An 11,329-nucleotide genomic window follows, 5' to 3' on the forward strand; every position below is an offset into this window, starting at 1 on the left:
CTTGTTCTGCCACTGGCAATCCTCAAAAGAGCCTCTGTCATGCATTCTGTTTATGCCCTCAAATTTGGCATTCTAAAACCAAGGACTCTACCCATTTTATTGTCCTATAAAGGCATGGCGACAGAGCTGTTTTGCGCCCTGTCCGTCCTTCCGTCCTTGTGTGTGTGTGTGTGTGTGTGTGTGTGTGTGTGTGTGTGTGTGTGTGTGTGTGTGTGTGTGTGTGTGTGTGTGTGTGTGTGTGTGTGTGTGTGTGTGTGTCCTTCTGTCTGTGGACAGCTAATCTCAATTTCACGGTATTTGCACATAGCTTGCGACTTCCGTGAAATTTCACACACACATTCCCACTAGAAATGCCACCCTTTTCCCATTGGCCTGTTATAGCGCCACCAGCAGGTCTAATTTAGCAAAACACATTTTTGGAACAAAATGCCTATTATAGAGCCACCATGGAGGCCACAATGACTTACCTGACCTGGCGGAGACCTGTGCTCCGAGGAGCACTTTTTCTAGTTGCTTTTAATACTGATCTTATTTGCTTATCTGAGTTTTCCCCCTAATAAAGTCCTCTCCCCCTGGCCCCCTCGCACACAGTAAAGTGACTTTGAGTACTTAGAGTAGGCTACTTGTCTACAATATAAATCAGTATACACTATGGACTATATACTGTTCACCCTATGGCAGGTGCACTTTGAAAGCAGTGCAGGGGCACCTAATGATTAAAGGGCAAGACCACTTTAGTAGAGGTTTGGGTTGTGTAGTTACTGCCATGGTAACTCCAAAGGTGGACAAGAAATCAAAATAATTGCTCCATTGATTCTAAATTAAAAAACATCTTTGGAGTTACATCATGGCACAGTAGCTACACAACCTCTCTACCAAAGTGGTCTTGCCCTTTAACTTGTCACTTGCCTAATAGCTGACCTACAAGCTCACAACGCATATGCGATGCATTGTGAGCTTATAGATAGTAATAACATTACTATAGGTATGTCTGATATGGTCTGTATCAGTGGTTCTCAAAGTGGGGTCCAGGGACCCCCAGGGGTCCTTGAGAAAGTTCCAGGGGTCCCCAACAAAATGAGTGACTATAGCATCACAATCCATTTAACCACCTATATTGTACGTCAACTAATGTAATTGAATTTAGCCAATCTACAAGCTCACAATGCACCATGAGCTTATAGATCAAACATTTTAACAACAAAAATCTTTTATGGGGGTCCCTGGCACAAAATCCTTTCAGATGGGGATCTTGAGAACCTCTGGTCTCAAAATAAACTATTGTTTCCTTGAGGTATTCAAAACAGTGCGGGATATCATTTATTTTCTAACCTCCGTTTCAAAAGGTAATGTAAGATCAAACCAGGGGTAGGGCCCAATGATTCTCCCTATCCCTTTTTCAGGCTCTTGGGCAATTCTGCAGTAGTAGCATGTGAATAACTGGCAATTGTACACATATGTTATGTGTCCAATATCCGAAAAATAAAAATGAACTGAACTGAACCCTTCAAATGTGACATATTTCCAAACTCTTTTCTGTGAATTTCTGTCATGTCAAATCATGCCACAGAGAAGTGAAATGAGGAAGCACAATCCTTTGACAGAACTTTTCACAGTGGTTAACAACAAAAATCTTTTGTCTCATCTGTTTAAGGAAATAGGTAGCTGATATATTGCACTTTTACCTTAGCGCTAGGTATGCTCTTGGTTGCTTGTTATTGCAGAAAATGCACTCATAACCTCTGGTGATTAGTAGTTTTCGTTCCCTACCTTTGTTGATTGCACTTATTGTAAGTCGCTTTGGATAAAAGCGTCTGCTAAATGACTGTAATGTAATGTAATGTAATGTAATGTTAACACCCACAAACTATAACGCTGACACTAGTCTTCAAGTGGAGGAAGCGAAGTCCCAAGCGAAGAGTTTGAAAGTCATAGAGGCGGGCCGCTATACTGTGTGTGTGTGTGTGTGTGTGTGTGTGTGTGTGTGTGTGTGTGTGTGTGTGTGTGTGTGTGTGTGTGTGTGTGTGTGTGTGTGTGTGTGTGTGTGTGTGTGTGTGTGTGTGTGTGTGTGTGTGTGTGTGTGTGTGCGGGTGTGTATTTCTCCTATGCAGCAACAAGAATACATGTAGAAGGAAGTGCGGCTGGTATAAATAATGCAAAAAATTAGTTTCAAAATATTCAGAGTCAATATGTATAGGAAAAAAGGGTAAAGTGTCGGATGACATGTCCTAGTCATTATAACCTTCACCAACAGCAGCACACTTGTCCGTCGTGTGCCCCATACAGTATGTGCTCACTGGACGAAGTGGAGAGAACGTGGTCCGTGTTAAGTAAAAAAAAAAAACTGCAAGAGTAAAATAATCGACAAGAGTAAAATAATCAAAATTCTGTTCATAAACGTAATAAACATAGCTCTCAGCGTCAAATCCAAGTGTCTTATAATCCAGTCATATTCTCATTACTTCAAAAATAAAGCTTTTTAATCTGAATATGTATTGTTTAGAACTCTTCCGGGCTAAAATGTCTCATGCACAAATTACACACACTTGTACAAGTGTATATGTAAACTCAGCTCGTGTTGAGCCTGAGAACTTATAATACATGATGTCCACCACCACTATAACACCTATATGAGGAACAAGTATAATGAGGATGATGATGATAATAATGAATAGACTTTATTTGTATAGCACCTTTAATAAAAGAAAATAGGCAGCTCGAAGTGCTTACATTAAAGAGAGAAGAAAAACAGGAAAAAAGAAGCAAGACTTGGGCATATCAGTCACATTGCAGTCACATTGCATATCAGTCACATCAGGCACGTAGGTGTTGAACTCTAGACGTAAGGGCCGAACTTCTAGTTTGGTACAATTGCAAGGCAGACAAAATAAAGCAAACACAGCCACCATGTAGCTGTACCAACACCAGCTAACTAATGCCAAAAAATCAGTTAATCAGTCAGTTTGGACATAATCAACATAGATTTTGTCAGTTGATTAGTAATTTTGTTTTAAAGCTGTCTTTCCATGAATATTTGTTGAAAGATTATGAGTAGAAAATTCCCAGCCTCACCAACCTGAAAAGGCTGTGTTTGTAAGTGGCAAACAGTGACAGCTCTGTCAATGAAATCATCTAATCGACCAGTCCCAAATTCTTATGAGTATTAGTCGACAAGGATGTCTTTAGTTGAGGACAGCCATAACAGTGCATATTGGGTAGAACTGCAATGCTGACAAACCAGAGCAAACATACAGTAGGCCTACACACTACCACATGCAACCCACCAGCTAACTAATACATTGTGAAAATTATGATTTCAGCACATAACCCTTTCACAGATCCAGATGTTAGTTACAGAACATGATCTGTCATTCCATCCAGAGTTGAAAAACTCAACACAGTCTTGTTCTGTATAAGAATCTGTTGCAACATTATTAGGCTGATCAGATTCCCAGTACCTGGAGAAGTAGGAACATTTAATTAATTACAACACCTTTAAAAATATGTTTTTTTCACACAACATTTGTGGTCCAATTAAGTGTGGCTAATTAATTCCAGAATATAATTGAATGACTATAGACAGTATACGCATTATTTGCGAATTAACTGGATCATGAGATGTATTAATAATATTGTATGTTTAAAATGATTGCGAATATGTGAAAAATGTACTTAAAATGTTTGTTGAAATGAACAAGAGAAGAATGAAGGTAAAATGAAGATACTGTAGGTCTTACTTTGGTGTGGTCAGTTGTGTTCCGTCCACCCACTTAAATGATTTTTCACTCGCTTTGTCAGTCAAACCCAGCCACACTTTCTTCTTGTTTATACGTTTAACAAAGTCCTGGACAGAAAAGCTGCTGGTTACTGATGTACAAACTATGCAATAGATTTGTGTCTTCACAAATTAAATATGTAACAGCATCATCAACATCATACCTGTTTTTCCTTGCTCTTTATGACAATAAGGTCTGATTGTCTGTCTCTACACCACTGTCTGCTCTCCTCCCAGTTTTTCTTCTCAGTAGAGATGTAATAACAACCTCTGTCAAATTTCTGCCATCCAGGTGATTCTAACACAAACGAATAAGCAACTGTTTTTCATTTGTTCAAATGAATGGCACATTTTTAACAACATGATATAACAATGAACAAAAACATTGTCTCACTGACCACAGAGCCTCATCTTCATGTCATCTCGTTCTTCAGTTAGTTTGTTATGGCTGGTGTTCAACTGGTCAAAACTGGCCTGTAGCTGTTCTTTCTGTTCGGTCAGGTGGTCATGCCTGGTCTGTAGCTGTATCTCCAATCGGTCTCTCTCCACCCTGTTGGACTGATCTGTATGGAAACAATATTTTCAAAATGGGATATCAACTATTTATAAAGTGTACTCCTACTGCGGTGTACTTCAAATGTAGTCAATTAATACCAACATTCAATTATATTTCATGCTGGCATATCAGTCATATTAAGTAAATAATAGCTATGTTGAATGTATTTGTGTGCCATGCATGGTTGCTGACTGTTTAGCACTGTTGCATCACAGTAACAAGGTCCTGGATTCAAACCAGACTGAGGAGGTTCTGTTTTTAATTTGTATGTTTGCCAAGTGTTCACTTAGGTTTTCACTAAACACCAATATGCAAGGGACACACCCCTGTCAGTGCCCTTGAGCAAGGCACTGAGCTGGTCCTTGGGTTCTGCTCAATGGCTGTCCATGTGGTATTGTGTAAAACAATATATTGTCTATATTGGTCAGTAGCTACTGTGATGCGACTTGTGCATGATAGCAGGAAGTACGAGAGAGTGTTTACACGTGGAGAGAGATGCAGCACAAGACGTTCTTCATTCATTCCAGTTGCTTAATAATAAATAGTCCAACCATGTTCTTGTATAAGAGCTTGACTATTAAGAATCAGGGGTTGACACTAGGTCTCAGAGTACAAGAACAGGTCATATTCTCCCCAAAGGTCATGCCCACTTGCCCGAAAAGTCAATCGTCTATTATAAAAAAAAAGTTGAGTCCAGCTCTCTGTGGTCAGAACGTGAGTATTACACTTCTTAAATCTCAACTGCTCAATGACAAAATCAATTGTCATTGAGCTCATTGAGTAACCTTGCAATAACTTTATATTATGATACTACTGTTGTTAATACTTAACTATTACTACTACTACTACTACTTACAGACATAGAGTGGCGCTCCAATGCTGATGAGAGTGAGAACAGCACAAAGCAATCCAAAACTGATCGCAACACACTTGTACCGTCTTATGCCTGGAGGGAGGACACACACACACACACACACACACACACACACACACACACACACACACACACACACACACACACACACACACACACACACACACACACACACACACACACACACACACACACACACACACACACACACACACATTGAGAAAAAGCAAAACATTTAGCACTTGTTTGAAAAGGTTGTAGGTTGTTTTTTTTGGTTTAGTCATAAAAAAACATAGATGCTTGTCATTAACAATCTCCAATCATGTTGTTTTTATGATCCCACTAAGATAAAAATCTCCAAGCTGAAAAAAAGCAAAATGTAATATAGCAGAAAGACAACTTTTAACTTAAATTAACTTGATGTTAATATATGATAGTTAATACTGCCCTTCGGTGTCCACCACCACAGAGTTTAGGGGTTTGAATCCACCATATGGTGCATCTGGCTTGCTATAGGCAGAGAAGTGAAGCTGTTTGGGGAGGGTGAACTTTGTCACAGCATGTATTCCTACTGGCTGGGGCTGTATACCAGTAGTGGCAAGCAGCGGGAGGGATTAATTGGCATTACAACAATTGGGGGGAAAAAGGAGTAAAAATGATTGGCTTTAGTTATTTAGTTATTTAGTTATTTCGTTATTCGTTATTCTTCTGTTAATAGTTGATGTGGTGAATAGTCAATGTGTTAACACATATTGTGAACTCCTCAGCCTTAACAGGCTATTTGTTAAGGTTGTGTTTATAACATTACAACATGTTACTTTGAGCTTTTCTTTAACTTTTTTAGTCTTAAAACAATAACTTAAGCTGGTTATTGTTAACACCAAACAAACAAACTTCTCTGTTTAGCTCACAGATGAATGTAGTCTACTTGTAGTTGTAAATAGGCTACTTATATAAAATCTACTCAAGTCCAAATCTAAAGCTACGCCTGCCCTGTATTCATATCCATTCAGAATACACGTTATCCATCTTATCACTCTGTAAATATTTATTTGTATTTACTAATGCCAAATAAAAGGTTTAACCACTAAAGTCACATTTCATGCTACAAATAGAAAATAGAATTATGAGTGTGCACAAAATACTGTAATAAATAATAATAATTCATAACCTTTTGTATAGTTGTATATATGGCAATAATAGTGTGGTTGTCAAAACACCCACGGTACACCTGGACTTGTCTCACGGTAAACAGTTAGACAAATATTATATAACAGCCCATAGGGAATTGTAAACAATTGTTGGGTTGATCGAGAATCTTTTTAGGATTATTCTATCAATTACTTTTTTGTTTATTTTTTATACTGTATATCACCAAATCAGCGTAAATCAATTCTAATATTGTTTTTATAATCAATTAAATTGATTAGTCTTAAGCCTATTTTATAGTTTGTCGTACAAGATTATTGAGATTATTATGCATTATTAAGATTATTTTGTATAATTGATTCAATCAAGTAGTTTGATTAACTGTTGCACCCCTTTAGGCGGGGAAGATAACAGAGGGATATCTCATCATTGATCATGTAATGTCACATATAAAGTTCCATAATGGTTTTAGCAACATCTCTTACCAGACTGTAGTATCTTCTGGGGATCGTTCTCCTGAGCTCTAGGCCTATTGGTCTCAACATTCTCATAGATAGCATCGTAGTCATCGTCCTGCTTTTGGAGCTCAATGTTTCCATATGTTCCATGTTCAGACACAGCCATTTCTACAGCATGACGTGCAGCCAGGTATTTGTTTTTTACCACTTCCAAACGCAATGTTAAAATGAGAAGTGTGGTCTTTCTTTTAAGTCTGTGGCTCTCTTCCTCTTTTATTTTTGCATGCTCTGCCCTCATGTTTAAAAATGCTTTGTTGCAAAAATCATCAATAAAAATACGTTTGCATATTTGCAGGCCAACTCAAATTGATAGTGTACTAAAAGATTACGAATTCTCAACTAGTTTCTTATATGTGCTAATAGTGTTTGCAAAGTCACTTCACTTTTGCTGCAGCTAATGTTTGCTTCATAACCGTCTCACACTGAACGGACAGTGGAAGATTAAAAATAAATACTGTATCATTCATTCATCAGTCCGACCAAGCAGAGAGTCATATCATTACTTTACTGGCAGCAGAACCCTTGCCTTTATTCACATGCGAGTGGAGTAGCCACAAATGGCATAATTGGGAATATTCCTGGTGGATCATCGGTCTTGTTTTTTTGTTGTGTTTTTCTGCTGCCAATACTAAATGAGATATATTGTTTTCTCGCATACTAGACTAACACAATGTGGCATGAAGGCCCTCAAATACGGATACTAGCTAACACAGGACTAAAATAAAAGCTCAAAGATGTTATTATAAGAAACCACCTTGTTACCAATTATTTTACACACGCAAATTTAGTTATTGTACTTTAGGCTTCATTGCACATCTTAGTTGTATACTTTGAATTATCTTGCCACTTTTTTTGTCCTGTCACACAAAAATGTTGGTTCTTTAGCTGCTATTTGGTGCTGTGGTACAGCACCACTGCTGTACAAACAACCAGTTCGGCTTCTGTATGGTTCTTTAGAGGTTCTCTACTGGTTCAGCTTAGTTTAGACACCTCTAATGGTTGTATACTGTATTTAGCATGTAGACAAATGTGCTATATAGAGCTTTTAAGATACTGTAGGTGCTGCATAAGAGGTTCCTCTATGATTACGAGCCAGAGAACCACTTGTGCTATTTAGCACCATTTATTTTTTTGTGTGATTGGTCAACAAATATTGGTCGACAAATTTCAACATGAAGTTGATGATGAAATTGACCGCTTCTGTAACTTATAGTCGCTTACATTACATTACAGTCATTTAGCAGACGCTTTTATCCAAAGCGACTTACAATAAGTGCATTCAACATAGGTAGGGAACGAAACTACTAATCACCAGAAGCATTAAGTGCATTCTCTTCTAAAACAAGCAACCAAGAGTCTACCTAGCACTAAAGTAAAAGTGCAGTATATCAGCTACCTACTTTCATAAACTTCTCTCTTATCCCCCTATAATGCAAAAAAAGCAAGTAGTGTCAAAATATGAGAACATATGCCTGCCTCTGCAATGCAGTACAATACTGGTTTGAAAATAAATCGCAGGGGTCTTGCCTGAAAGATTATCAATCCTTTTAACTGGTATTTATTTGACTGTATTTATTTGTATTTATTTGATTGATCAATTTTCACTACTACTTTCATCTTTTTTTCAAACAACAAAATATGAGGGCCGCTGTAATTTTCCAGTCCACCCATGACATGAATTTGATGATAAAATCGACCACTTCTGTAACTTAGTCATACTTCTCTCTTTTGTAATCTATTTGTCATCAGTTTTCCCCCATAGAGTGAAAAAAGCAGGTAGTTGCATAAGCCTGTGCATTTCGCTCTATGGTTCGAAAAACAGCCCCCCCCCCCCCCCTGCTGTCAAAACACTTCTTCTTTCCATCTCTCTGTAGCATGATTTGGTCAGAACCAGCTCGATTACTGTTTGGAAATACATCACATTTGAGGTGTTTCAAATAAATTTATTTTCACACATGTGCACACACGCACGCACGCACGCACGCACGCACGCACGCAGTCAATGGTTTTAGCAGTATAGCAGGTGCACTTTAAAGCAGTGCAGGGGCACCTTAACTTGTACAAGCTCATAATGCATATGCGATGCATTATGAGCTTGTAGATAGTAATAACATTACTATAGATATGTCTGATATAGTCTATAACAGTGGTTCTCAAAGGTGGGTCTGGGGACCTCCAGGGGTACTTGAGAAAGTTCCAGGGGGTCCCCAGCTAAATGTGTCAATATAGCATCACAATCCGTCTAACCACTTCAGCACTATATATATTGTACATTGGCTATTTGAAAAAGTGTCATGAGCTCATAGTGAAAAGAATTGAAACATTGAAACAACACAACTCTTTTATTGGGGTCCCTGGCACAAAGACTTTTCGGATGGGGGCTGGTGGCCAAATAGATAATTAATTTGCGTGTGCTTAACATGAAAGGTTTGAGAACGACTGGTCTGAAAAAAGATATACTGTATATATTGTATTATTTCCTTGAGGTATGATGAATATGGCAATATTATTTTTTTACATGGACCTGTTATAGCGCCTCCAGGCGGCTGCTTTTTGCAAAACAAATGTTTTGACAGTACTCCTACAGATTTTGTCCAAACATCACGCAAATCGGTACACAATATCTCTATTAGTCATTAAAGAAACGGGTCGAGAAAGAAATGCCACTTGATTTAAAAAAAAAACAGCCTCATGGTGGCGCTATAACCGATAAGTCGATTGTATTTTTACCTATAACTGCACCGATCTGTGTAAAACTTTGTATGTGCACTCCTTAGAGGCCCAGGAAAAACCTTTGCCCTGCATTTTTCACATCTGCCTTTTATAGCGCCACTAAGACTTACGTAAAACAATTTTTTGGATATTACTCCTTCAGATTTTATCCAAATTTCACACAAATTGGTACACATGATCTCTATAGTCATGTGATCAAGACGGATGTTTGATTTTTCATATTCCAACCTGAATGGCTAAGATTGACATCTAAAGTTTGCAGGAGTGGCCCGTTTTGAACAAAATGCCGCAAATCATGAACACAGAGTCCGATTGTGTGAAACTTTGCACATACATTCGCACTACGTTAAAGGGTCTACACCATGAATTTTAACTTTTTCTTCATTTTTGTGTGTTTTTGGTCTCCCCCACCTCTCTTCTGTTCCAACAAATACCCGACTTCGAGCATGCAGGCTTTCATAGGCTATCTGTGGTTTTCATGTAAATTGGTCTGAAAACAGTCCGTCAGATTTGTTCCCCCACCCTACGTCACGTCTGGGAACAATTCCTCCCGTTTTTCAGTTCTAACCAAAAAAAAAATAAAAAAATATATATATATTTTTTTTTTTCATTTTTTTTTTTTTTTTCATTTTTTCTTATTTTTTTTTTTTACTTTTTCCACACAGAACCAGGACATGACATGCATACAAACTGGCTCAATAGCGCCCCGTGCCAAACAGGACAATGTGGTATTGCAGGTGAAAGTGCTTTATAAGCCAGAGAGAAGTTAGTTGGAATGAGTATATCTGAGGCTTGATTTAGGCTCAAACCTTTTGAAAAACGTTTGAGGGACATAAACAATATGATATCAAATATTATTATTATTTTTTAAATTCATGGTGTAGCTCCTTTAAGGATCAAATGCCACCCTTTCAACATTGCCCTGTTATAGCACCACCAGGAGGCTGATTTTTTCACAAAAAAAAGTTATATTACTCCTTCAAATGTTATCCAAACATCACGCAAATCGGTACATATTATCTCTTTAGTCAAGTGATCAAGGCCGATCCGTCCGATCCGTCCGATTTTTCACATTCCAGCCTGACTGACGAATTCCGAACATTGCTGGCCCACACTAACCTACCTGACCTGTGCTCCGAGGAGCACCTTTTCTATTTTAATTTCATTTTTCAAAACAAAGTAATTCTTTTAACAAATCAAAGAGATTCACATTGTGAACCAATCAACAATGATATTGACCTTGGTGTTCTAGATGTGTTGAGCAAGAGCTTCACCAATTTCAGACAAATGACTGCAGCGATGTCTAATTTCAGAAAGCATCTTGTGTGTGTAGCAGCGTACCCACTGCACACAAGATGAGATGGGAACCAAGCTTCACTTTCTAACTACCTGCCAACTGTACCAAGACATCAGAGACACACACATACAGTACTTCCCACAGACTGCAAAAAAACTAAAACATTAAACAAAACAAAAAAAAGAAGAAAAAAAAAGAAGCTATTTATGCAAGTACAGCAATGGGCAAACACAGCCGCTGAAAAACAGGAAAAGGACACCCAATGGAATATATAACCATTATAAAGACTGTCAATCAGATAGACCAACTGTACATAAACAGAGTACATACTTTAATTCAATTCTTGTTTTAGTTTCACTTTTTCTCTGGCAATGTAAAAATAGGCTGTGTTTCTCATGTCAATAAAGATCCTGTGAAATTAAATTCA

The 11,329-nt window shown here is 38.0% G+C and overlaps 1 protein-coding gene across 2 annotated transcripts; it reads right to left on the reverse strand.

Moving 5' to 3' along the window:
* Positions 1-2,824: 2,824 nt before the first annotated feature.
* Positions 2,825-7,061, reverse strand: LOC311056484 (CD209 antigen-like protein C). 2 transcript variants are annotated; one of them, XM_084073130.1, is made up of 6 exons: positions 6,840-7,061; positions 5,188-5,277; positions 4,174-4,338; positions 3,940-4,073; positions 3,738-3,844; positions 2,825-3,458 (listed from the first exon to the last, which is right to left on the reverse strand). In XM_084073130.1, the coding sequence occupies exons 1-6, from the start codon at positions 6,976-6,978 to the stop codon at positions 3,317-3,319; spliced, it is 777 nt and encodes a 258-aa protein (XP_083929256.1). In that variant the 5' UTR covers positions 6,979-7,061; the 3' UTR covers positions 2,825-3,316. The 2 variants fall into 2 exon arrangements, with proteins under 2 accessions (XP_083929256.1, XP_083929257.1); XM_084073131.1 differs by lacking the exon at positions 5,188-5,277.
* Between the last annotated feature and the right edge of the window lie 4,268 nt (positions 7,062-11,329).

Source organism: Gymnoscopelus microlampas (genome assembly GCF_963454915.1).
Source record: "Gymnoscopelus microlampas genome assembly, chromosome: 11".
In the NCBI taxonomy this organism is placed as follows: domain Eukaryota; kingdom Metazoa; phylum Chordata; class Actinopteri; order Myctophiformes; family Myctophidae; genus Gymnoscopelus; species Gymnoscopelus microlampas.